Source organism: Phaethon lepturus, unplaced genomic scaffold (genome assembly GCF_000687285.1).
Source record: "Phaethon lepturus isolate BGI_N335 unplaced genomic scaffold, ASM68728v1 scaffold22597, whole genome shotgun sequence".
In the NCBI taxonomy this organism is placed as follows: domain Eukaryota; kingdom Metazoa; phylum Chordata; class Aves; order Phaethontiformes; family Phaethontidae; genus Phaethon; species Phaethon lepturus.
Window position 1 is genome coordinate 14,434 of NW_010550120.1, and position 25,793 is coordinate 40,226.

Below are 25,793 nucleotides of genomic sequence, written 5' to 3' on the forward strand. Positions count from 1 at the left end.
CCAGCAGGGAGTTAGGGGTTTTGTGGCCTCTTCCCCAGGTACCATGTAGGCTCCCCAGGCTTTCCAGCTCCTCCCTTCGTCCCAGATGCTGTAACTTCCCCAGCAGTAATTCAGAAAGTTCTGGAGGATGTGATTCAAGTTTACTCCTCACCTTGGTGATTTCAGCGTGGTCACGCCCATCTCTGTCCCTTCGCATTTTCCTTCTCGTATTTTTTTTCCTTTTCTGTGACTTTGCTTTTCAAGTGGATGTAAAACACCACCGGGATTTTTATTTTCTGGGAAATCATTGGGAAATTGTCAACCCAGGTCTAGAAGTTTCTTTCACCTCCCATTGCCGCCTGCTTTGCCTGTGAAGCATGTCACGGAGAAATGGGGTCTGTCCTGAACCTATGGATTTCCCCATACCTTCTTAAGGGGAATTTTTGTACTTTGATCCAGGAGGGATCAGAGCTGCCGAACAGTGGCTGTGCTGGAGACCAGCTCATCCTGCAGCAGCCACCCTGGAACCGGGGCAGAAAGACGGGGCATGTTGTGGGAGGAGAGGAGCGAAAGATCGCTGCGTCAGCAGTGGTTCTGGGGAAGAAATGGTCCTCTCGTGGCCCATGTTTCATGGTGCCCCATTTGGACATGGTACCGCTGTAAACTGGAGAACTAGAAGGTGCTTCCAAGCGTCTCTTGCTTTGGTGTCCTCTCACCCCCTGTTCGTTCCAGCTGGCAGGAGGCAAATCCCCTCTCCCACTGCGTACCAGGGGTTGCTCCATGCCCTGCCAGTGCACGGGCTATTCCCTGCAGGAGGATCAGGCCCTAAGTGGAGGTTGGGAGGTTTTTTCCTCTTCTGCAGTGAATGTTATGGAGGCTTTTCCCATGCTCCTTCCGTCTTTGTGTGCAAAGCTGTGGAGCAGAGGCTGCGTTACAGGTTTTGTCTGGGGCAGGGCAGTGGGGAGCATCCACCAGTAACCTGCTGCAGAGTCAGTTGAAGCTTTTGTGCTGGTGGATATGGCCGGTATCTCCTTCGGGAGCTCTCACAGCCCAAGTGGCACAGTGCTGGGCTTTGCTGACCAGGATGAGAGGTGTTAAAATAAAGTCCTTTCCTCAGCTCAGGCTTCTGGCGGCCTCAGTTTTTACAGACATTTCAGCAGAATTGAGGGATTTGGAGGGGGGAAAGGTGATGGATGTATAGATTTGCTGCATCCTCCACCATCACAGATGCGATCACCGATGACATCAGGTCATTGCAGATCCCAAAGCTGTACCATAGGCTGGAGACTGCCATCAGTGGGCTGTGGGAATGCAGGTATTTCCCCAAAATCCAGCAATCTGGCTAGGGTAGGGTTGGGTTGGGTAGTGTAGGTGCTGCATGGCAGCTCCTCCTGCCCATGAAGAGCTCCAAGGTGCAACATCCTCTAAATGCTTGATGACAAGGCACTTCTAGGCAAACTTCAGCATCTTTTTTTAGGGTGAGGCTTGGAGGTTCTGGCATAAAGTTCTTTTAATGAATGTTGTTGAGTGCCTTTGCCATTATGGTGCTGTCTCTGACTTGAAAGGATTTGTTCTGAGTCACTGGCTCTTGAATATTTAAAACAAGCGCAAAGCACCATCTTTTTTTAAACACGGGCTCACAGCAACGTATCAACTGACCATTCAGAAATTTGGCCACCAGTAACTTCCCCCTGAAATGCAAGGCAGTATCTGCCGCCAGGGTGAGTGAGATGGTGTTGGCCAGGTTATTTAGTGGAAATGCTTTAGGACGGGGAGGGAGACAGAGCTCTTGCAAAGCCGCTGCGGTTCAGGGAGAGATCTGGTTCTGTGTGACACCTCTGTTCTTGGTGTTTCCATTCTGACTCAGGTCTTAGGTGACTTCTGGGGTACTTATGCTAGCTCCCACCCAGCATCATGCTCCCCAAGGTCTTCCTGGCCTGTGGCTCTTGGAAATGATGGAGGCGCCTTTCCTTTTCTTTCCTTTCTGGCTCCAGGTGGCACAAGCTACACTCCAAGGCTGGGAAGAAGGAGAAGGAGCGTGGTGAGATCCTGGTGAGCATCCAGTTCACGCGCAACAACCTTACAGCCAGCATGTTTGACCTGTCCATGAAGGACAAGCCACGGTCGCCCTTTGGCAAGCTGAAGGACAAGGTGAAGGGCAAGAAGAAATACGACTTGGAGTCAGCCTCTGCCATCATCCCCAGCAGCATGGGCGCCCTTGACATGGAGGATGACTATGACATTGGGGGCAAGAAATCCAAAGTCAAGGGCTTCTTCTTGAAGAACAAGCTGCGCAAGTCGTCCCTGACGCAATCCAACACCTCCCTGGGATCCGACAGCACCATCTCTTCTGCCAGCCTTGGCTTGGCCGCAAATGTTCCTGAGGTAACCAAATCCCCGAGCAGACACAGCAGTCTGTCCACCGAACGCTCTGGTAAGAGGATAACGGTTTTAATCCCCACCCCCTTTTTTTCCCCTCCTTTTCTTTGTAAGGGGCAGTTAGAGGCTTTCCTGCAAATCTGTTAACTAATTGCTTACCTAAGAAGTGGCGTCCTGCACAAACCCTCTGAGACCTTCTGCATGCTGGCAGCAGCATGCTTGCCAGAAAAGGGGGAGACATCTGAGATCTTGCTTTTCATGCTGAGCCTGTATACGAACAGCCTGACTTACGTTGATGCTGCATGTGCTCCCTGCAGTGCACCACGAGCTCGTGGGCTACGAGGGTGCTTTAGGACTGCTTCTTCCCTGCCCTCTAAAAGCAGGTCGCCGACACTGACCTGTAGCAGTAAGCTCCTGGGAGAGGGCTGGGCGAAGCAGAGCAGGTTGCTGCTGCCCGGCTCTCTAACGAGACGCCTCCGGCTTGGAGGCAAAGCTGAAACAGTGACCAGTTCCCGGTGATTAAAGCAATCTGAGCTCTTGGCGCTCAGAAAGCGGTGATTTGCAAACAAAAAAGGCCCTTGTAGTGAATTAATTCTTGCTGTCCCTTCAAAACAAAATATATAATTAAATGGTTTAATTGGCTGGAGACAGCAAATTCCCATATTGGGTGGGAGTCCCTGGGTACGTGCTGCTTCTCACTGTGCTGGCGAAGCTGCCATCCTGATGCCTCTCGGTTTCTGCTGGGTGACATTCCCGTGTGGGGCTGGAGAGTGAGCGGAGGCACCGGTCTGGCCCTGTCATGGTCGTGGTGAAGGAGACAGGGTCTCTGGCTAGGAAGGGAATGCAGCTGCATGTCACCTAAAGTCCAGGCAGTCCTCTTCACCAGGCTCCCCACGTAACCCCAAAAATCTGCTGAGCATCAGCAATAGCCACAGGGTCAGGCAGTGGGAGGGCGAAGCAGGCGCTGGACCCTCCTGGCTTATGTCACGCAAAGCAGCAGCCTGGCCTGTTGGAGCGCAGCTCAGAGGCTTGTCATCTTTTATTCAATGCAAACTCTTAAATCACATGGAAGCATAAACCCTTTAAGTACCTTCTGGATAGTTTCTTGCATTTATTATTGATCTCAGATCCTCCCAGACAAGGGGTTTGTCATCTTACAGAGACTCCTCTCTGGATCCTGCAGTGGGAGGTGATGTGCTGGGGGAGAATATTGTGTATCTTGTACAGCCACATACTTGTGACCCATGCTTTGCATTTCTAATAATTTAATTATATTCCAGTAGAGCCTGGGAGGGAAAAAGCCGGTACGATTTTACAGATGTCCTTAGTGTTTGCAAGTAGTTATCTTCTGATAATGACACTTGTCATACCTGTGCCTGTTACTTAGATGGCCTCACCTCTGTTTTGTGGTTTATTTCCCTGCAGTGAAAGACTACTTGCCATCTCCGAAGCTGACCCACAAGAGAGCATTCAGTGACGATGTCTCCCAAGTCAGCCCGGTCCTGGAGCCAAAAGCAATCCAAAGCCTGAAGCCAAAGAACGACCTCATGTCCCGGTCTTCCCTCTGCATCAATGGGAGCCACGTTTACAGCGATGAGCCTGCACCAAAGAGCCCCGTGTCTGTCCCGCAGAGCTCTGCACCGCTGTCCGTGCCCAGCGCCCCCAGACGGCAGGAGGAGGGCTTCGGATTCACCCCGCTCCATCCCGACTCCCATGAGGTGCCTTGGGGGGTCAGCAACTTTGAGAGGACGCAGCAGAGAGAGGAGCCCAGGTTCATCCCGTCTCCTCCCAGCTTAGCGTTGCAAGAAGAGCTCAAGGTCTCTACGAAAGCTGTCACTCTCAGTAACCATCTGGGCAGAGCCAAGATGGAAGAAAACAGTCGCTTGGAGGGCAAGCCAACTCAAGCTGCAGCACCCATGGTCTTCTCCACGGACATGACAAAGGACAAACAACCCGAGGAAATGAGGAAGGAAGACAAGAAAGCAAAGGGCAATCTCTTCCACCACGGGGGCAACAAGAGCGACGCGGGGAGCAAAGGCCAGGGGGAGAAAGTGGGACCCTCCCACGGCTTGTCTGTCCATGTGACGGCAGGGGGAGATGAGAAGAATAAAACCAGTGGCTGGTTTGGTTCAAAGGAGCCCAAAGAGTCCCCTCAGAAACCCAGGTCAGTGAAACGGGTGTGTTGATGTCTAGGCCATTAACTAGCTGCCCCAGCCTCCCGTCTGCAATGGCTGTGCTGTTAAATGCTCTCCAGCATCAGCAGGAGGAGCGGTCCCCATTGCTCAGACAAGATGATAGCGGGGTAAATGCTTCCTTGGTCTCAAATGTCTCAAAGGGAGGGTGATTTTTCCTGGATCCTCCCCTCGCTTCCGCCACAAACCAACTCCATTTGTCCTCCCGGGCCGTGTTTCCCGGTTGGGGAAGGGAGGGGATCCCCTTCACGGAGAGGGAATCGTTTCCCTCCTCAGATGTGAGGCTCAGCGTGGTCCTGCCAAGTGTTTCTGTGGCCTTGAAGTAAAGAATTGTTATCCTTTAATTAGCTAAAAAAGCTTCCCTAGCAGTCCGTGTAGGATGTGGGACATAGTGACATGTAATCACATTTTTTTATTAACCTCGCACCCCCTCTCTGTCGCTGATCTGGCCTAGGGGTGCAGTACTTTGATAACTTGAGATATTATTAATATTTCTGAAGTAACTAATCCCAGCCCTGCTCTTTCCTTTTCCCATCCCAGCCCAGCCTTCCCTCCTCCCGATTATGAATCTCTAATTGTTCTCGCTTTGCGTGATGATTCATCCCTCCAAATCCTCAGCACTGTATTTGTGGCACACGAAACGTGGTGTTCCTGCTGTTTCTGTGCGGGCTTTATTGCGACAGTGTGTCACCCACGTCCATCCCTGTAGCCCCTGGCAGCTGAACTGGGGGTCTAGAAGTTGACCAAGAGCCTGGTGTGGTGTTATCATTGTTCAGTGAGAGGGAGAAAACAGGGTTAAAAGCAGCCAGAGAAAAAAACTAGCAGTCGAGAGCTGGTTGAATCTAGAGGGTTGATTTATTATAGGGGTTTTCTAATCTCGGCTGACTTTAACCTAATTTATTAAGCAGAAGGATTTTAATTCAGTCTAAGCCTCCTTAATGAAGAGGGCACTCATGGTTTTTTCAACCTAACCAGATTCCCATATGGGTTAAACTGCTTCTAAAGTGCTGCTCAGATGTAAGTGAGGGCGCGAGCACATCACTCGGCGTGGCTTCAGAACAGGGGCAGCCCCAAAAGTCCTCCTCTTCTCACCCCACAAGAAGATGTCGTGCTTGTAGTGATCTTTAAGGCCAACGGGAGGCAAGAATGTGGTGCCAGCCCCCTTCTCGAGGACCGAAGGCTGCGTGTCCTTGTGCTGCATGGGACACGTGGTCCCTCGAGAGGAGCATGTGCTGTCGGCACGAGGATGGGAGAGGAGTCACAAGGGCTGGTAAGGCTTGGTCCTGCCCGCTGCCAGCGCTCCCAGCTGCACGGGCAGGGCGGGGGACACCAAGGCAGGCAGGGAGCTGCTCCCCTGAGTCACGAATACCCCATCTCACAGGGCCTGGAGCTCTTTGCCCTGAAGCCTTTCATTGGGGAGCGAAGGCTGGCTCGCACAGGGGAGGTGATGGGGAAGGGAAGGACCAGGCAGGATGTGGGCTCTCTGTCCTTGAGCTGCTCCGGCAGCAGGAGGGAGAAACACGAGGTCCTGGGACTGCTGTGGCTGCATTCCTATGAACGGGTCTTTTATTTCCGGGAGGCTTGAAACCCTGGTAGTTATTTGGCGTTACGTCCGAGTGCAAGGTTTGTTTCCGGATGAGACTAAAGGACTCTGGTCTCTGAATGCTGTGGTTGAGGAAGGACAGAATATTACCACTCAAGATTGTTCTTTTTAATTTATTTTTATTTTGCCATAATAAACCTGCTGTTTGATTTAAGTTCTAGAATAGAAAAGATACAGTATGAAAAATAAACCCATAAAAAATCCTACTGTATGCAGGCAGTGACTCCACAAGCTGCCTGAGCCAGCCCGTGAAGTACCGTAAACCTACAAGGTACACGTGTGATGGGATGGGAGATGCCCGCTGCATCTCCCTCTGGAGCCTCTTCCTCGAGAAACGGGTGAGAAACTTGCGGGTTTCCTCCTGCTTTGCAGTTCTGGGAAGGAGGCAAACCCGGGGCCATGCGTTGCAACCAGCCACGCCTGCCCCACTCTTCTGATGGACGCTGCTGTCTTCGAGGGATGTCCGATCCGCCTGGAAATGGGCTCCCAAGCGCCTGTAGCATCCAACCCAGCAGATAATCGCCGTGAGCGCAGAGAGGCCCTGAAACACTGCTGGTTTCTAACAACCCACTGCCTTTTTTTAAAATGACAGCTGCTGGACCCATTCCCAGCATTATTCCTTTCCCAGAGGTTTTTCACTCTGTGGGTTTTTTTTAATCTACTTCAGTGCTCACAGTTTAATTTCAAGCTAAGCTGAAACTAAGCTTTGCTTAGCGTCGGTTTGCTGTGGCATGCTGAGGACGGCTGTCTTGTAAGGAGAAACTTGGATGAGCCGTGCAACAGCGGCTCCTCCGGCTGGGGTCTTCTCTCCCAAAACCAGGAATCGCTTTGAAGCAGCATGGGCTGGAGAGAACAAATTCACAAGGCCCCTTTTGGGGCATTTATAAGCATCTGAATGAGCTTTAATTGCAGTTTGCAATTTGAAAATGGGAAGTAATGAGCTTAAACTGTAGCAAGGGAGATTTAAGGTAGATATTAGGAGAAGTCTCTAATGGAGGATGGTGAAGTGCTAGAGCTGCCTGGCTGGGAGGAGGAAGCCCAGCGTCGGGGGCTTCAGGGACCGGGGTAGATGAGCACCTTTGGGGACCGTTACAAGAAGTTACAGGTTTCAGATTCAGATTACAGTTACAGATTCTCAGCACATGGCCTGGGATGAGCAGTGGGAGATGGTGACTGAGTCTCATTTGATGCAAAAATGGCCTTTCCATCACCACAGTCTGGCTTTCCTGGTTCTTCATTTCTTCATTAATTACAACATTATTACTTATTCTGATGATATAGAACACTCACTTTTCTGATTTTATTCTCCTTCTTTACACTGAATGACCTTGTGGACCATGCCACTGATTCAAGTCAAAGCTGTTGAAGAACTTACTAGGTGTTGATGGTGTCAGACTGAACATACGGTCTGGTGCCATCTGTATTGTGATAATCAAATACGTATGGTCTCGCAAGCATGCGGTTGGAAAGTTAGCAATGCTTATCTGTGGGTGTTCTGTGGATGTCCATCTGCATCTGGAGGAGCTATTCAGTTACCAGTGTAACTTCTAGAGCTGAAGATGGATTAACCTTTGCTTTGTAGAGAGAACCAGCCTCTGTATCAAGCAGTTTTAAGTTTTTGACTTCTCTGCAGAAAGGAATTCTTCCCTCCTGCCCTCCTGATTCTGGAAACTTCAGCTTTGAGGCTCCTATCAGCTGAGCCAGCAGCATTTTCTCACCTTTCTGCCCACCATGGATAGGTCAAGTTTCACGCGGAGCTGAATGTGGGGAGAGAGCATCAAAAGCTTTGCAAGACCAAAAAACTCAACCTGTAGTTGGTTAAAAGGTCTGTAATTAGAAATATGCTTTTATAGTTAAGGTTTAAATTGGCCTGCAGCTAAGACAAGTTTGGCACAGCTTGTCTTTAACCACTTGCTCTTGCAAAACCACACCCTTTCTAAAATAAGGAAGCTGCTGACTTTCAGCTGGTTTTAACTTCAGCTTTCTGAAGAGGTTTTATGTTCTGTTATGGGTGATTTTTGCTGACCATGCGTGAGCTGGCGCTGCCCTGTGAGCTGCAAACCTGCCTGCTGTCTTACCCAGGGAGAGGGCTGGACATTTCTGCTTTCAGCCCTTATTTACACATGTTTATTCACTGACTCTTGATGAGGAAGCAGGTCCCAGAGGTTGTGCTTTTCGTCCCAGGCTTTGCTAATCCGTGGTGGCTACCAGGCTTTGATACTGGCTCGAATAGAAGCAGTAGGAAGATAGTGTTTGCTCTTTGGAGACCTGAATAAAAGACTGTTTGGGGTTTGTTGTTCTTAAGGTTGTGTGGTCAAGGGTTGTATGTAAGGAAGAAGCTCAGCAGGTTTATTTGAGGCAAGGCCTGGGGCTAAAACAATTGGTTTAACTATTTTCAGGCTTTCCTACAATGTTATCAGGGCTCCACAGGTCCAGCTTCCTGCAGCATGAATCAGGATGATAAAGTGGGGCTGCATCTCACACTTGGCAGTAGGAAAAAAAGAGAAATTGTGTGCTCTCTTGTAAAAATAATTGCATTAGTGCCGTTTGCAGATTAAAGTCCTTTTCCTCCATCACTGCTTTTAGGAGAGGAAAATGTAAAATCACTCCCCACCTTGGTTGTCACTCCTCTTTCCATAGTCTATACCCTTACATCCAGTGGTGAGGCTAAATATTGACTTGAATTCCTCGCTCTTCATCATGTACCCCTAAAAAGCACATTTCCTAAATGCTGGAAATCGGAAGAAGGTTTTGAACAATTGGAGCACGGTCTTCAGACAGGCTGGCAACGGGGAGCGGTGCAGGTGGACCAGGTGAGCTTGTCGGTGGGGTTGAACACTGATGCGTGTGACAGCCCCTTCCAAAGCACCGTTAATGGGGACTTTCAGAGCAGAACCTGGGAGGCTGCAGAGTTTGATGAAGAGGAGCACCGTGTGGTGAGAACCAGGATGTCACGGATAACGATGATGCTACAGATGAGTCCATGGCGGGAGCCGTCAGGGTCACATCCCTGCCACAGGTCTAGTATCCACGCGACTGCAAAACTGCACGCCTGCATTGGATCACTCACGGGGTAAAAATGATCAGGGATGGAGCAGGACATTGTCCCTCTGGCACGAGGGGTGCAGGGAGTCTGCAAGAGTGAAAAATGGCTCTTAAAGTACCTCTGCCTTCCTTGTGCCTGCTGAGCCTGCACTTCCCAGGGGTACACATGAAGCAGGATGGTGGAGTGGATCCTAAGCTGGCACCAGTTCAGCCCTGGTGAGACAAATCTGCTTTGTAGCTGTCCAGGTAGAGCACAGCCCTGCTCCCACCCTTAAAAGTGGGTGTTAGGATTAGCACTGTGCATCTGCCTGGGCTCCTGCCACCCAGATCCTCTCTCTGCTGGTGGTTTTTTTTTTATTCCTGTGGTTTTGGTGCAAGTATCTCTAAAGCAGGACTTGTCTGTTCTAATTGGGGTGATGGGCAGGTGAGGACCAAGGGGAAAGCAAAGTGGTTATTGCACAGATGATAGCTAAACCCCTTGCTCCCACCTCTGAAATTGCTATTTAAAAGCAGCATTTGCATATATTCTCTGACTCCTTCCCTCTTGGGTTCCCACCCTGTACAAAAATGTCCTGGACTGTGGTACCCATCTCTTCCCAACCCCTTTCTGCACAAATCCTGCTGTGCCAGCCTCGCTTGGCGCTGGTGAGAGGAAATTCCTGATCCCTGCCAGGCTTTGGAGCCACTGCCGGGGCCTCCAGCACCCCGTTCCTGCCACCCTGCCCAGCTCACCTGCAGCGAGCCCCAGCTGCGTGCTTGTCTACGGGGACATGGTGCAAAAAGCAGCTTGTGAGTGGTAGTGTCACGGCACTCCCCTGCTCCCAGGCCTCCTAGGCTAGGAGAGGTTTTCCACTTGATCTTCAAGCACAGCTCTTAACTTCGGCACATTATGGCTGAATGTGAGCCCTGCCTTCCCCAAAGTTCTGCTTTTTCAGCGCATGTGCTGTTTTCTTTATCTTCACGGTGCAGTTTACCCACCCTCTTGCAGATGGGCTGCGATGGCTGGGGACGGTGCTGGGTGGCTGTGGAGCTGGGGTGGCTGCCTTCAGCCTGACATTCAGGCTGTGATCTGTAGGGGGGAAAAAAAAATCTTCCTGCATTGAACAAGCTGTTTCAAATAGACTTTCCATCAGGGGGTTGCTCAGCAATATTTGATGTTCTTTTTTATTTTTTTTTTCTGCTGAGAGGCTAAAATGCATCTGTGAAGCGCTGCCAAACAAATAAATGAGGGCAGAAAGGTACTCGCTATTTATTTTGGCTGGCAGAGCTGTGTGCTGGGGTATGGGAGAAGGAGGGTGAGTCAGCATTTCAATGCAGCAAAGATCTTCAGTGAGGCTGCTGCCGCAAGCGGAGGTTTCCCTCTAGAGGAATACGCTGTCCTCGGCTCCTTGTTTCGCTGAGCGCTTCCAGCATCCTTCATCAGAGAGGGGAAGGTGGGGTGGGTTATTCGTGGGGAGAGCAGGTCTGCTGCCAGCGCCAGGCTGGTAACCAAAACAGGGGATGCTTGTCCCTAAGGAGTTGAACGGTGACGGTTCGGTTGGTTCTTTGAAAACCCAGGGGAAAGATGCGGGCTCTGCTGCCAGGAGCTTGCGGCTGAGAGTGGTTTGCGTGGTCCCTGAGCAAGCCCCGGATGGTCCCAGCAGGAGTGGGGGTGGGCAGTGGAAAAGAAGCTTCAGCAGGGGGTTTTGGAGGAGGGAAACCAGAATCCCACAAAAAAGAAAGATGGATTGAAGTTCTGTCTTTGTATCTTTAGCTTGGCTTGTGTATGCTGGGGGAGAATGGTAAGGGGGAGAGATTTTGGGTCCTCCTGCACCAGAGCCAGAGGCTGCATCGCTTCTGCTTTGCTTCCCTCCAGGCACAAAAAAAAAAGATGGATTGAAGTTCTGTCTTTGTATCTGTAGCTTGGCTTGTGTATGCTGGGGGAGGATGGTAAGGGACTGCTGCTTGGCAGGGGAGAGATTTTGGGTCCTCCTGCACCAGAGCCAGAGGCTGCATCGCTTCTGCTTTGCTTCCCTCCAGGAAAAGATTCACATTCGCTCACCTTGTTCCCCAGGTGAAGCACAGCCTTCACTTTGCTGCATCCTGACACGGACATGTAGGTCACCACCAGCACGGGGCAATCAGGGGCTGCCAAAAGCACCATCCTGATTCCTGATGGCCCAGACCACGCAGGCAGCCCCTTGGGGCTAGGACCAGCTCACTGAGAACGGCCAAGAGCTGCTCTTTCTCAGCAGGTCTAGCACCCTGTGAGCCTAATCACAACTTAGGGTAGGAAGACGGAGTCATCTCAGGTGTGTTTGAAGAGACCTTGAAGCTCTTTCTCCACCTGTGCTGGTGGGGATCAGTGCAATCCAAGGCACTGCCCATCGTGTCTGCCTGGGCAAGGGGCTGCTCTGGCATCAGCCATCCCCTGGGGAAGGAACTTTAACCACTCAGCCTTCTGGCAGCTGTGAAGGTCGTTAGCAGCGAGCACTCATTAGGAGCCTGAAGCTGATTAATGCTCCATAGCTATTTAGTGCTAGAGCCTCGCAGAACTGGCTGGATCAGGCCTTGGTTGCTCTTACTCAGCACTAAATGCTGTTTAAGCAGAATCACGAATAAGGGATCTTAAACTGGACCAAAAGCAAGTGCCAGTGAGAAGGAGCAATTGCAGGAGCAAGCAGAGGTAGGGCAGCAGCGTGTGCTGTTTGCAGCCACCCTGAGATTGTGGTGGTTTAGGTTGGACCTTTTTGCCTTCCCCTGCCAGCTGGAAAGGGAAATCTGCTGTGTTTTGCCCTGTTCTACCACAGATAAAACCCATTTGTGGATTCTGTGAACTCACCCAGCTGGGCTCTGGGTCCTGGGCAGCTGTGCTCTCTTCTGGAGAGCTTAAATTTGAGGGTGATTAGGGGAAAAAGGTCAATTTGCAGTAAGTGGCAGTGAACAGGAGCCTGTGCTCTAGCGTGTGTGTTTGGCTGAGGAGCATGGTTATTTGTCTGTACCTTCTGCATCCAGAAAACCCTAAGAATTGAGGGACTCTGTCAATACAAGCCATAATCTTGAAACCTTTGGGATGGCAAACAGCAAATAGCAGTGACGGAGAGATGGGCTGCCCTGTCTCCTTGTGCAAATGCTGTCGTGCTGCGCTGGTCCTGCCTCATGGATGGTCTTTCACAGAACAGCGAGGATGCCCTGCGGATGGTCCAGAGTGAGTCTTGTGCTGGAGGCAGGGTTCAGGTGCGGAGCACCCCAACCTCATGCCAATCCCCAGGTCACAGCATGCCTGGAGAGGCTGAGTCCCAAGCAGAGAGTGGCTGCCGGTGTCTCTGGAGTGGTTTGTGCCTAAAGATCCATCACCTTCTCCATCAGCTTCTCCCATCGCTTCTGGAGATTTTCTGTGCTCACGGAGAGCTCAAAACACCCAGGAAGAGCTGAGCTGCTCAGAGTTATCATCTGTGGAGGTGTGTGCCTGGCTGCCCGCAATGGGTTTTCCACCCTGCTACACACCGGTGGTCCAAGCCAGGAGAGGACACGGGGACGCAGCAGAGCACGGCTGGGCTGTGCAGAGATGAGCACCTGTGCCACGGCCACCATGGCTGCTTAGTGATAGCAGGAGAGGGCACCCATGAGCTGCCTCTGTCTGCAGCACCAAGTGAGCTGCAGGTTTGAGTGGAAATGAAGGTTTCGAGGCTTTTTTTGTGCCTGAATTACTAGTTCTGCTAAGCAGTGGCTGGCGTAGTGTTTGATGGGTGCTGGAGTTGAGCCTGTTGTGCTCGGCCGCTCGCTGTGTGTGTTACCTACATAAAACGGGGATGGGGGACTTCGATGGCACTGATTGCATAAATAGCACCTTTCCAAGGCAGCCACTCAGAAGATGATGCTTGTGGGGGGCTTTGAAGCTGCCAGGTGTGGGGAAAAGTGGGTCCTACTGCGCTGCTGCAGCACGCATAGGCTCCTGCCTGTCCGTGCATCACTCGTGGTCCAAGTGGTGCTGCCAGCATGTAACCCTGCCTGCTTTAAAAGCAACCGATGCTGACTGCACCTTCACACATAGTTAACTTTTGCCTCAAGATGGCATTTTTGCGCTTTAAAATGTGTCTAAGGCTTTTTGTGCATCTATAATAACAGAAGAAAATAGTTGTCCAAGTAACTTTGCCATTTGTCAGTGCATTGACCATGATCTTCCAGGGCTGGACATACCCCCTGCATATTGGTAAAGCAATTACTTTATTCATTCCTCGTTAAACTTTGATAAGCCCAGTGCCGGCTGATCAATGTCCATATTTCTTCCAAACCAAGACTGGGGTCTCTTTGAGGCTCGGCTGTTGTGGCCGATGCAGAAGGAAGTAATCCCATCGGCTCAGTTATGGGGCAGCGCAGCCGCATGTGCTGGTGCTGGGTGCCCCCATCCTGGGGACAGGATTGCTCCTGGCAGGGGTGAGTCAAGGGGCTGGGGGCTCGGGAGGAGGGAGCACAGCAGTGGGAGCACCGGTTGAGGTGCAGGGTGTCCGCACCTCACCCTTCGTGATGGGAAAACCTCCGAGATGGCCAGCCCCGGCCTGGCGAGTCTTCCTCGGGGGTGGTGATGCTTATTGCTGGAGGAGTTCGCAAAGGAAGATCAATGAAATCCCAAAGAAAGGTCAGTGTAGTCCCTCTTGAAAAGGCAGCAAAGACCTGGCTGTCTGAGACTTGGGGTGAGGTGCAGGAGGAGACTGACAGTCTGAATTTGAGCTGTGCTGAATCCCTTCCTCTTTGGGGTCCTCTGTGGGGGTTCAGGCATCTCGGGACCTCAGACCAGAAGTGATGTGATGAAGGGTGTGTGGAGAGGTTGGGCAGAGTCAGGAGTGGAGCCAGGGCCACATCCTGGCTACATGCTCCCTCCTGCTTGGCTCTTGTTCCTTGGTTGCCCACGGCCACACCACCCTCCCTCCTGTGTGAGAGGGAGCACCGTGTCCACTGTTGTCCTGATGTTGCCAAACAAGTAACGAAGCACTGGGATAAACTGGGAAAGACTCACTCCTGTGTGCTCTTACTGGCTTGAGTAATCCTGATCCAAGAGTCCAGCTTCTCATACGCAGCCTGCCCTAGGTAGGCACCAACGTTGGCAAAAAAAATGAGCCGAGTCCTTGGGCCGCAGGAGGTGGGAAAAACCTCTTGGGCTCCTGAGTCTTAGGGCTTGCTAAGGTGGAAAGGGGAAATTTGGAGGACTGTTCTAGAAGAAGGGCTGCTCCTTCCTTCTTGTCGTGCATGCCCTTTCCACGCCTTGACTCCATAATCATTGCTCTGCCTAACAAGAGAGACGAGTATGTATTTGATCATTGCATTGCTTTGAACCGAAGCGTTTGTGGTGTGTGTGGTGTATGCTTGCAGCACTGTCACAGCATTAACCAGGAGGACTGTTTTGTCTTCCCTCCACAGCCTGGAAGTGTCTCCTCAGGTAGAAACCAGCTCAGATGCTCCTTCTCATTTTCCTCCCTGCTCCCCTGCCCAGTTTCCTCCTGCCGCTGTAGCCCATCTCGCTAGCATGCCAAGCGCTAACCTCTCTCCCGCTATTGGAGACAGTCAGTCTGGATGCTTGTCCCCTACCAACCCATTCCTCAACTCCCTGCAGAGCAATCCCTTCTTTGAGGACCTCCTCGCTGACCAGGTACTAAATTCTCCTTCACCTACTCACTTTTTCTCTAGTTTCCCGTCTGGGCCGCATGCTTCAACAGAGGTCGCTGGGAGCTTTTATTCCTCTGAGGATTGCAGTCCCTCTGCCTCCCTAAGACATAAAGACCCAGAGAGAGAGCCTCCAGCCAAAAGCGTTTGTGTCCCTGTTCCAGAAACTACTCCCCCATCACAAAGAGACCTTCCTCCTCTGGACGAGAAACCTGCCGTCCCTCCTCCCCTCTCGGAGTGGGACGATACCTTCGATGTCTTTGCAACCAGCAGGCTCAAACCAGAACTGAAGAAGGACAACTTCTTCGCTTCGGTGGCAGCGGAGGGCATGGCTTTCATTGACGATCCCGATGCAGCTAGCCCAACAGAAAGATCAGCCGAGCCAGCTCGTGAGAAGGGGGCAAAGGTATTTGAAAAGGCTGATTCACAAATCGGCAGTGAAATGCCTGCAACTCTACGGTCTTGGACAAATTTCTCCGATTTAGATGTGGGGGCAAACTTGGTGAGCACAACCCAGGAAGCAACTGTGATAGAGGATGTGCTGAGCCCTGTGTCTGTAGGGTCGATGGGAAGGAGGAAAAGCAGCACGCCTACGGTTTGGACAGCTGCCTTTGCATCGGGAAATCCCGGGGGAAAAGAGGCTTCAACGTCACTAACTGCTGAAAATAGCGCTAGGGAGGAAGGGGACAGTAATGAGGAGGAATCCTCTAATGTAGGGACAAACGGATGGATGACCATAGCCACCGAAACCGCTCCTGACCTGTCAGAGAGTGCCCAAAGCGTGGCTGAGCAGGAGCACGTGGGTCAGGAGAGCGTGCTGGGCCCGCAGCCAGCCTTCCTCAGTGAAGGTGCCTTTGAGGCGAAAAGTGGGTCTCGCACTGCCACTTGTGTGTTGCCCAGAAGCACCTTTGCCCCTGAGTTCGCCTCCGAAACCCTGCCAGGCAGTAACGTGGTGGCCGTGCCCCCGCGGGTGCTCGCAGATGTGGCAGCACGACAGTTCCCCTTGGCCCCCGAGCCAGGGACGGAGCCCCAGGGTGCTGGTAGTGAGGAGGAAGCATTCGACATACGGACTTCAGTCTACCGGCTCCAGGCTAGCATGCGGCTGGAGGCCAGCAAAAACCGTGTAAAGCTCAGCTCCGACATTCGTGAGAGCCATGTTGTCCTCTCTCCGCGGACAGGTACCCGAGAGAAGGAGGAGATGGCGGCCGGCTCAGCTGCGCCGCCCCCCAAACCTCCAAGGTGGTTCGCAGCTGCGGGCATTGGTGGGGATGGCGAGGAGGAGGATGCTTGCAACCTGCAGCCGAGGCAGCGAGGCAGCAAGGAGCAATGGGAAGACACAGAGGACCGGAAAGCAGACGTGGAGCTGCCGAGGAGCTGTCTGAGGAGCGAGCCCTCTGTCCAGCTGTCTCCTAGCCCACCTGCACCAGGACTGGATGTTGCTGAAGCTGGGAGCGAGTTCCCGGTCTCTGAAGGTGCCGAATGTGCTGCTGCTGACTTAGCAGCTAATTTGGAGGCGAGAGCTAGCGAGCTGTCGAAGAGAAACACCTCTTTGGGGGAAGACTGGTCAGAGATGAATGACATGGATGCAGCTGAGCAGTTCGAGACTTGCCCGTCGAAGTTCTCCCTAGACGGATTAGGCCAGTCGGGTGCTAAGGAGAGCTGGAGCCAGCCAGGTTTAACTCCTCTGACGGGGGCCACAGACGGTGCTGGGTGGGAGATGGCCTCTGAACAGGAGACGTTCCCTGAGGAGCTCAGTATGTTGGGACTAAACCCACCTTCCAAGCTAGACCTGGGCCAGCCGGAAATCTTCTGGACAGCTCTGGAAGAGCAGGAGGCAGCCGGTCACCCTGTGGATCTTGGCTCAGCGGCGCAACCCCAAAGGTTAGCGTGTGGGGAGAGTCCACCCCAGCCAGAGCCGGCGTGGGGTGATGGTGAGGGGCAGCACGGTCTGGCAGCCGGCCCCACCGAGCAAGCAGGAGGCCAGCCTGAGCCTTGTGCCGCCATGGCCGGCCCTCCCCCGGGGGCCGGGGGGGGCGCCGCCCCCCCGCCAGCAAGCCCGAGGGGCTGTGGCGCCGATGCTCGGCGGACAGCAGGATAGACTTCAAGAAGGCCGATTTTTGGAAGCCAGATAGGGCAGAGGAGAGGTGCGAGCAGGATGCTTCAGCCCCAAGAAACCCCTTTGCTCTGGCACTCAGCCCAAATGCCCCAAGCAATCCCTTTGTGGAGAAGCCAGCAGATCCCCTCCCTGTTCAAGCTGTGCTGCCCGAAAGGCTTGGTCAGGGAGGCTTCAGCTTCAACCTCCACGAGGAAGCCCTCGGACAAGGCTTCCAGTCCACTAACCTCCCTGGGGACCCGCTAACCCGCTAGGCAAGCCTCCTTTCCTGCATGACAGCCAGCCCTTGGCCTTCTCCACCCCTTTCCTTGTGGCTGCAACTAACCCTAAAAAGTTTGATTTCCCCTCCCCTGTTGCGTGCCCTGCGAGCAGCGGGGTCCCTGCCGCGACCAGCCGCGCAGCCGCCCAGCCCTGCCCTTTGCCGCAGTCCGGTGACACACAAGCTTCAGCGCTCGTGGTTTTGCCCAGGGAGACACAGCCAGCTGAGAAGCCCTTTTTCCAGCAGATGACCAGGTGAGCACTCCGGGGAAGGCAAAGGGTGTGTTATTTGGTAGAGGTGAACCCTGTCTCCCTTCTGCTCTTATTGGGGGGCAGATAAGTGGACCCTGGCTCAGTGTTGGCAGCTCATGGTTGTGCTGACTCCAAGGAGGCTGCTCCGCATGTTGCTGCAGGTCCTCTCTCCCTCACCTTCCCGTGGTCCCAGAGAGTCCAGCCTGAACAGCGTGAAGCCTTGGCTTTCTCGGATCGCGGTGGGGAATAGCCGCTGGTGTCCTGTGTTTGTCCTAAACTGGGGCAAACAGTTTGACACATATAAGACCTGCCCCAGCTGAAAATTAAACCGCAGCAGAACTGCATCTGCATTTCACCCAGTGCTAATTTTGGCTCCATCATCTTCCCTACGCTTGCAAAATAGGTGCCTTTTCCATGTCTACCAGGAGAGCTTCCAGCCGTTAATGCTCTCATGAGTTCCCTTATGGCATGTGCGCAGCTACTGCCCCTTCCCTTTTCATTAATTCAGCTTTGGTTTCTTTCCTTTTTAAACGACCATCAGGTACTAAACCCCTTCTTCTCTCCATAGCCAAAAAAAAAAAAAAGTAGTTTCACCAGAATGGTGGCAAAATGCCATTCTCTCCTCCCTCCTGCTGAGATGCCCGTTGGTTATGAAGCAAGGTGGGACTTAACCTTGAGGATAATGGGAGTGGGAATGGGGGTACCGTGGCAGTGCGTCAGAGGAAGGAAGGGGCTGTTCCTCCTCCCAGGTCAGTCTCAGTCTTTTAGAAATGCCACGAAGGAGAGAAAGATGCTGAGTTTAGGTCATGGAGTCTTGCTCTATGTCCTTCAGTTCATCTAGTTCTCCTGGTACACCTTCCCCTGGTCTGCCTGGGCAGGACAGGATTGTCAGAGGCTCCGTCTGCCTGGAGTATCAAGGATCAAGCTCTTACAGTTTACATGGGGACCTGTGTCTTCTAGCAGTGATTTATTTGATCAGCCTCGCTTCTGTGACAGAAGGCAAACGGAACTTCATGGAGGCACTGAAATGATAAAATCCCATCTGGCCAATAATCCCATCTGGATAAAATCCCATCTGGCCAATAATATTGGTCATGGCCCTGGGGAGGGTCAGGGCAGGAGGATGGGGACGGCAGAACTTAGCTGAGCTCCAGCCCTTCTGCATGGGGATCCCTCCTTGGCTTGAGCATGGGTTTGATGATGTGCAAAATGACCTCAGGAGCAACGACCAGCAAGAGATGGGTCTGTTAGCTGTTTTTTTTCTTCTTTATCAAGGCCAGATGCTCAAATCATTCTTGATTGTATTATTCATCCTCCAGCAAATAACCATGTTCAAAATTTGCAGATAGCAGGTATACAGAAACCTCCTGAATTTTGGTGATGTTTGTTATATTTCATGGAAAGAGAAGTGTCCTGCAATGCCGAAGGGTAAAACTGGGCAATGACAGAGGTGTAGTCCCAGGGCTGTCTTTGTCAATAATATGTGCTCACCGTCATCTTTGGGCTTGACTGTGCATCCATCCAAGGCCTCCCTGGCTCGTGGGAGCAAAGTGGGCTTGGACCTAAGAGCTGGTCATCATGTCAGTGCTGGCTTCTGTCATGAAACATGTCTGAGAAGTCCTTGAACATCTCTGCTCTGGTTTCTTTACCTGTAAAACACAGATGTTTTGGATACTTGCTGCTGTGATTGAAGAACCTTTCAAGAGTTACCGAGGTCTCTGTGGAAGGCTCTGAGGTTCTTTATAGATTGGGGAGGTGTGTCTAATTGTCACGGGGGGAGAGAGGAAAGCTGGAAGGGCCCTTTTCTGGGTCCCCGTGGTGATGCTTGCCTTTCCTAGAATCATCTCCTATTAGCCTGGTCAGTGACACATGGACAAAGAGATCTGGTAGAAAAAAGGTGGAAGGAAAAAGGAAAGACTTCAGACTTAGAACAAGCATTAGGGCTTAGCTGGGACAAGAGTGTCTTTCTCTTCCATCAGTTAAAGGAGGAGCTGGTATCTGGTGTGGATTACTGAGAGTCTGGTGTGCTAGAGTTACGTGCCCTCCTTGGGGAGGTGTGGGGACCCATGTCTCTTCCCAGATGGCCAGAAGAGCTCTCTGCTGGTCACCTTCTTCAAGACAGCAGGTCAAGTGGTAGACCTGTATATGTGAGTGACACCAGCACCTCCCGCCTGGTCTGGCTGGGGCACCGCCTGGTCACAGTGGGCTGGGAGGTTGTGCCCTCCTGGAACAGCTTCTTGTGTGCCAGATTTGAAGATGCGGCCAGGGAATTCAGAGCCTAGAAGAGCACGTGTTGGGATTGCATTTGCAGATCCTTCCCTGCTCTCCTGCAGCGAGAGAGAGCTTTTGCCACAAAACTGTTGCCGCTGGGGTAAGATGGGTGCTCGGAGCATCAGTTGCAACACTCAGGTGTACGGAGGCTCCCCTTTGGGCTCTTTGGGGAAGGGTGGGATGGTGCCTTCACCTCTGAGAAGGTGTCTCTGCTCACATCCCCTGGTACCGATGGGACCTAAAGGACAGCCCATGACAATGCTGTGGGGACTCCCCTGCCTTGGAGGGACCCAGGAGTTGTGCAGCTCCTTACCCATCGATTGGGAATTCAGATGTGTGACTATTGCAGCATGTCATGGCGCTTGTAGGTGATGGAATTGGGGACGCCACAGGTGCTGAGGTGGTATTGGCACATGCTGCTTTGTGCCTTCCCGATGTCAGGAGTGCAGCAGAATTGTCCTCTTCTGAAAATGAGGTTTCAGGTTAAATCACATGCCAGTCTTTGATCTGAATGTATTTCTTGTGGAGCCCTTGGAGCTCAGAGGGTGGATTGCCACATCCACAGATAAACCTGGAAGAAGAGTTGCTGATCCTGAGTTCAGTCATTCCCTTTCCTCCCATACACCCTTTCTCTGTGGAGGTCTGGCCCTCCGGTGCTGTGTGCTGCTGCAGGCACAGCAGCTTACCCACAAGAGATTGATTTCCTTGGATTTGTTGTCTTGTTCTCTGTGAGAAGCATTTTAATGGGTTGATAAAGACTTCATTTCCAAGTTGCTGTAAGGCAATCTCCCCAGTTTTTCCCTGTGCTCAGCAATGATCTTGGGAGCATCGCTGAAAGCTGTGCTGAGACACAGCAAGGCTTGCTCAGAGAGACGGAACAACGCTGTGCCACCGTCATCCTGAGATGTTTCATCTTGAGTGTGTTAAGCTTCGTTGTAGATTTATGTCCATTTGGAGATGCAATATTGGATTAGGCAGGCTCTCGGTGTAAGCAACTAATTTAACTCTCAAGTTCACCTTCATCAACCAGTGGATGGAAACAGGTCCAACTTCTTGGCAGATTTATCAGGGCTTCAGACGTGGCTATGAGGCGTGAAGCAACCTCTGCTCCTCTGGAAGTACCTGGTGCTGACCCTCCCACAGTGGGACGCAGGTGGAGGAATGCCTCCTGCTTTCGGACCTTCTCAGAATGACAAGCTGAGGGGGGCAGAGTCCCCGCTTTCCTCAGGAGGAGCCCTGCACACACTACCCTCCAGTGAGAAGGAATGGGATAATGATTTTTTTTTTAATTATTATTTAAATACCTTTTCCAGCTCTGCAGAAATTAATGTATTCCCACTGGCAATGGGACTGAAAGCTGCCTGGGAACAGACTCGCAATAAGAAAAGTCCCCCTGCTTTCGAAATGCATCCAAGCTATTCCACTTGGCGTCCCAAGGCTGTTGCTGGTTTCCATTCTGTAGAGTGGCCTTGGTAAGTTTGGTCCAAAAGAGGTCCCCTTTAGAGGTTTAAAATGGTTTGAGTGCGCGTGACAGCCAGCTAGTGCCCTGCAGACCTCTTGCTGAGGGGTGTCAGTCTTCTGCTTCTGCAGCCATACTTTGGTCTTAGTCTCAGCACTGGCTGTGGGGATGCTGTGGGGTTGCATGAGGCCATGGTGGCATTTGGGACTGCTTATCTTCAGATTTGGCTGTGACAAACAGTCCTCGCAGCTCCCTTGCCACTCTCCTTTCTCAGACTCTGTGTTTTGAGGAACAGTAGAAGTCCTACAGTGGTACTAGAGTGGTCTTCCCCAGATCCTGCAGTCAACCCCAGTCATTTTGGGCTAGGAAGGAGGCTAGCAGCAGTTCAAGTAAGCAAAGTCATTACATTTTTTTTAAAGGACTTGGGAATGAGCAATTTTTGAGGATCTGTGCACGGCCTCCGGTCTGGTTTGCCCTCGCTCCATTTTTACATCATAACAAATGGACAACTGCTGGACCGCTTGTAATGCAGTATCATGGTGTGTGTAGCTCTGCTGGTGAAGGGCTTAGTCCACAGTGGAGAGTGCTTGAGGCTGATGCGCAGAACAGCAACTTCTCCAACCCCTGATGCTGTCAGTGGGCTCCCACTTAGGTTTGTGGGATCTCTGTCCATGCTTTCAAGCTGCCCAGGAACCCTGGGCTCTGCCAGGCTTTGACAAGGGCTGTTGATGCTTTGGCTTGTTGGAGCTGGTCAGTGGCTGCCATTGCTGCCCTCTCCTACCAAATGGATGACAGGAGGCATCATCGTGGTTGAAGAGGACTTCTAGATGTGCCCTGTCAGCACAACGGGGAGACTGCTTGTTACATCCTGACCCTGTCAGCATTGACAAGGCACAAGAACACCAGTCTTGAGGACTTGGGTCATCTACCTGATGCCTTATATGTGATACGCATCACATGTGTCCCAGCCTCACCTGTCATCTCTATCCTGGAGCAGGGTTGAAAGCCACCTGCTCTGCTTTCAGTACGGAAATAAAGCACAGTTGAGTGGTTACAGCACAATATGGACTCGAGGGGCGCCTGTCCCAGCTCGGCTAACAGCTCACACAGCGACTCTGGGTGTTACTCCTCCTCCCACAACCTGTCCTACCAACACCCTGAGGTCCCCATTTGTAAAGAGAGACTGCACTTGGCTGCCTCGCTTGAGAGCTTCTGTGAGCAAGACGTCTTCCTTCCCCTGCGGTGTTGTTTGGACTCACAGCAGTTGGGATTATCACCCATGGCAGGGTGGCAGCTGCCTCTGAGTGCAGAGGCTTCACAGACCTCCTGGGTAGACTTTTAAGATCTTTTCATCCTGAATATGGTGCACAGGTCTGCCTGCTCCTTGCAGGAGGGTAGCATCAGGTCACTTCTCTTTCCATCATGCTGAAAAGCAAACATACTCTGTTTAAGCCCAGAAACAATCTTTCAGGTGAAGAGTGAGGCAAAAATAAATGAAAATGTAATTCTTCCATAACCGACAAGGAAGGTGCATTCAGACACCATCTCCTTGCCTTCCCTTTTTGCTGGTGGGGTGGGGAAATTCTGTGCTGTCTTCCAGGCAGGTGGAGTCCAGCTCTTGGGCTGAGGCACTGCAGGAACTGATGCACAGCAGTGCAGGAGTATCCCTGAAGCATTAGTGGTAACCCCAGACCCTAATCCAGGGGCTCCTGGGCAGAAAAATGACCCTCTGGGCAGTGGATGTAGCTGCTCCCTATTACATTGGACCTGGGTTAAATTTCCCCCAGCCGTGCCAACGCCTGGCAGCCAGGAGTTTTGACCCACACCACTCTGTGTGGACTGAGCAGCACAGGTGTGAGCATGGGGACCTGTTCTCTATCTGGGCCGAACACATGTCCTGGGGCTCCTTATCTCACCTCTGGGTGGAAACAGTGCCGGAGAGCGCTGTGGGCTGCCTGCGCTGTGGGACTCTGGCTCTCTTCTCTCTTCTCAGAGCAGGTGAGCTTTGAGCCACACAGGCACAGAGGATTTAGCTCTGTGGAGCTGACTAAATTTGATAAGTGGGTCCCATCCCCATAAAAACTGGTGGGAGAGCCAGCAGTGTCACTCTTCAGCTCGACAAGGTGTTAATTGTCCAACCTCCTTGTTCTCCTTAGTCCTCACCCAGTGAAACCCATCAGCGCTGCAGTGCAAGAGGTCTCCAGTGAGAAGAAGCAGCAGCACAGGTCCAGCCTGACAACTGCTCTGAGCAATGGCCTGGAGAAGCTGAAGACAGTCACCACGAGCAGCATCCAGCCTGTGGCCCCGTCCTCTCATCCGGAAAAAACAGACTCAAAGAAGTTAAAGGTAGGAACTACCAATGAGGTGAGCGCTGCATTCCCACCTGCTTGAGATGTTCTACAGTTGGTGACAGAGGTGCAGAAAGCTGGTGTTGAAGGAGGTAGAATGGAGTCCTGCCACAGTGTGAGTGTAAGCCTGTGTATTAACCCTGACATCTTTGATCCTGGTTGCCCAGACTCCCACAGGCCTCCCGTTCTCCATGACCTGGCTTCTGGACCTTCTCACCCCATCATTCTTCTCCCATTGCTTGCTTTGGTTTGGGGCTTTTATAGTACAGCATGTGAGCAAATGCCCGGTTATCCACAAGACCTGAAAAACAGAGGATGTGATGGCTGCCTGATTGAAAGCCCAAAGAGTTTTTTTTTCTCCTGACAGAAGCAGAGAGAAGGTGCTTCCTGGAGCCTTGCTCAAATGCCTCTTGCCTGGCTGTATTTTAAATGCTGGCATGTTGAGGCAAGCAAAATACTTGTGTGATCTGTCTGAGGGCACAGTCCCACAGCGCTGCCTTCTCCTGCCCTTTGTCTACTGCTGCTCTGTTTGCCTCCCCAATTCAACATGTAAAATGCTGCTGCTGCAGTTCACCTGAGTGGCCTCCCCCAGGGCTCTCGTCCTCTGGGAGCTCCTGTTGCATCTTTCAGCTCTTAATTCTCCTCTCCTGCTGTCATCCAGGCCTGCTGCTGGAGGACTGGGGAAGAGGGAAGTCCCAGAGAGGGGGAGTAGCTAATGCCAGGCCTCATTACACCAGGCTAATGCACTCCGTTGTGCCCATGCCCTTAGCTTCTAACTGTTGGGGGAGGGAGGTTTGACACAGTCTTTGGGGCAACACTGTTAAATGATTCACTCAGCTGGTGGAAGTGCTCAGCAGTCACCTCCAGCCTTATGGAGAGGGCTGCATTGGCCTGGATGTCAGGGCAGTTGTTCTGTCCCCATTATTTTTGGGTGACTGCATGGCACGTGGGAAAGCTGCTATGCAAAGACATGACGTGAGAGTTGCACAATGTCTCAGGCTCATCAGGTGAGATTTGTGAAGAAGACAGACATAGAAAATACTGATTGCCTTGGTTGTTGCTGCACCTTGCAAATACTAAAGGGAGCAGCAGTTTTCTTTTGACTCACTGCATGTTCCTCTTGGTTTCTACCACAGGATCCCACCGTACTGGATCAGTCAGCCAAGTATTATCACTTGACCCATGATGAACTCATCCAGCTCTTGCTGCAGAGGGAGAAAGAGCTGAGCAAGAAGGAGGAGCATATCCATGAACTGGAGAACTACATTGACCAGCTGCTGGTGCGCATCATGGAACAGTCTCCCACACTCCTCCAGATCCCCCTGGGGGAAAGCAAGACCAAGTAACCTCTCCCCAGAGACCAGCATCACTTACCTAGAGCATTTCTCCAATAAACACGCTGCAAACATCCCTGCACTCCCCCATCCTCTTACAGGAGGTCTCCAGTGGCTTCTGTTCGCAGAGTTTAGCAAGAAAGGTTGTCTGCTCCTTCCCAGCCCAAGCTTATCTCAGCTCTGGCTCCAGGGAACTATAGGGTGGTGGGCTCTCATCCACCCTATGGGGAGGAGCAGAGCCCTTCACATGAGGCACATGCCTCCTTAGGTTCCTGTCGTTGTCACCAAGTGGCCTCTTCTCAGGCACTCATCCTGCCAATGCTTTAAATGGTCCATGGACATCTGAGAGCTGGAAAGCAACCACCTCATCCATGTCTTCATCCTGCTACTGCTGCTCTTCTGCCCACACTCTTCCACATCTCTTTTCTCTGAAGTGATGTACCCTAGCTGATGGATGGTGTTAAACTGGTTGATGACATCGGGGAATGCTTAAACTCAGTAAGAGTCTACCAGCATGTTACTGTCTGCTGAGCCTGCTCGGCAGGGCAGCTCGGGGAAGGGGCTACGGTTGGTTGCCTCTTTGCCTTCCTGCCCTGTATGTTGTACCCCCAAATGAAGGGTCTCCATCTGAAGAGCCAGCTCCAATTTGTGCCAGTACCTGACCGTATGGGAGATGCTACACGAGGCGGCAGCGCCGGAGTCGGAGGCCGTAAAGGACTCGAGCCGACATCACTGCCTGACCATGAGTGGTGCAGGTTCCTTCGCTGTGTATATGCAGAATCTTGATGCTGCCTCAGTTACCCAGCTCAAAACTGAACTCACAATGTGGGAGAAGGGCCAGTGATGCTTTGTGCACCATCAGTACTGTAGGAGAACTTCTTGTACACCTCCCAACCCATCACTGGGCTGGCTGGCACCAG

At 52.1% G+C, this 25,793-nt stretch overlaps 1 protein-coding gene across 1 annotated transcript; it reads left to right on the forward strand.

The window, feature by feature from the left end:
* Positions 1–1,973: 1,973 nt before the first annotated feature.
* RAB11FIP5 (RAB11 family interacting protein 5 (class I)) lies at positions 1,974–24,885 on the forward strand (the record flags this gene model as incomplete). Its single annotated transcript, XM_010290471.1, has 4 exons — positions 1,974–2,413; positions 3,784–4,522; positions 23,348–23,537; positions 24,676–24,885. Coding segments are annotated over 4 exons (1,579 nt in total), but the record flags the coding sequence as incomplete, so codon positions are not given.
* Positions 24,886–25,793: the final 908 nt, after the last annotated feature.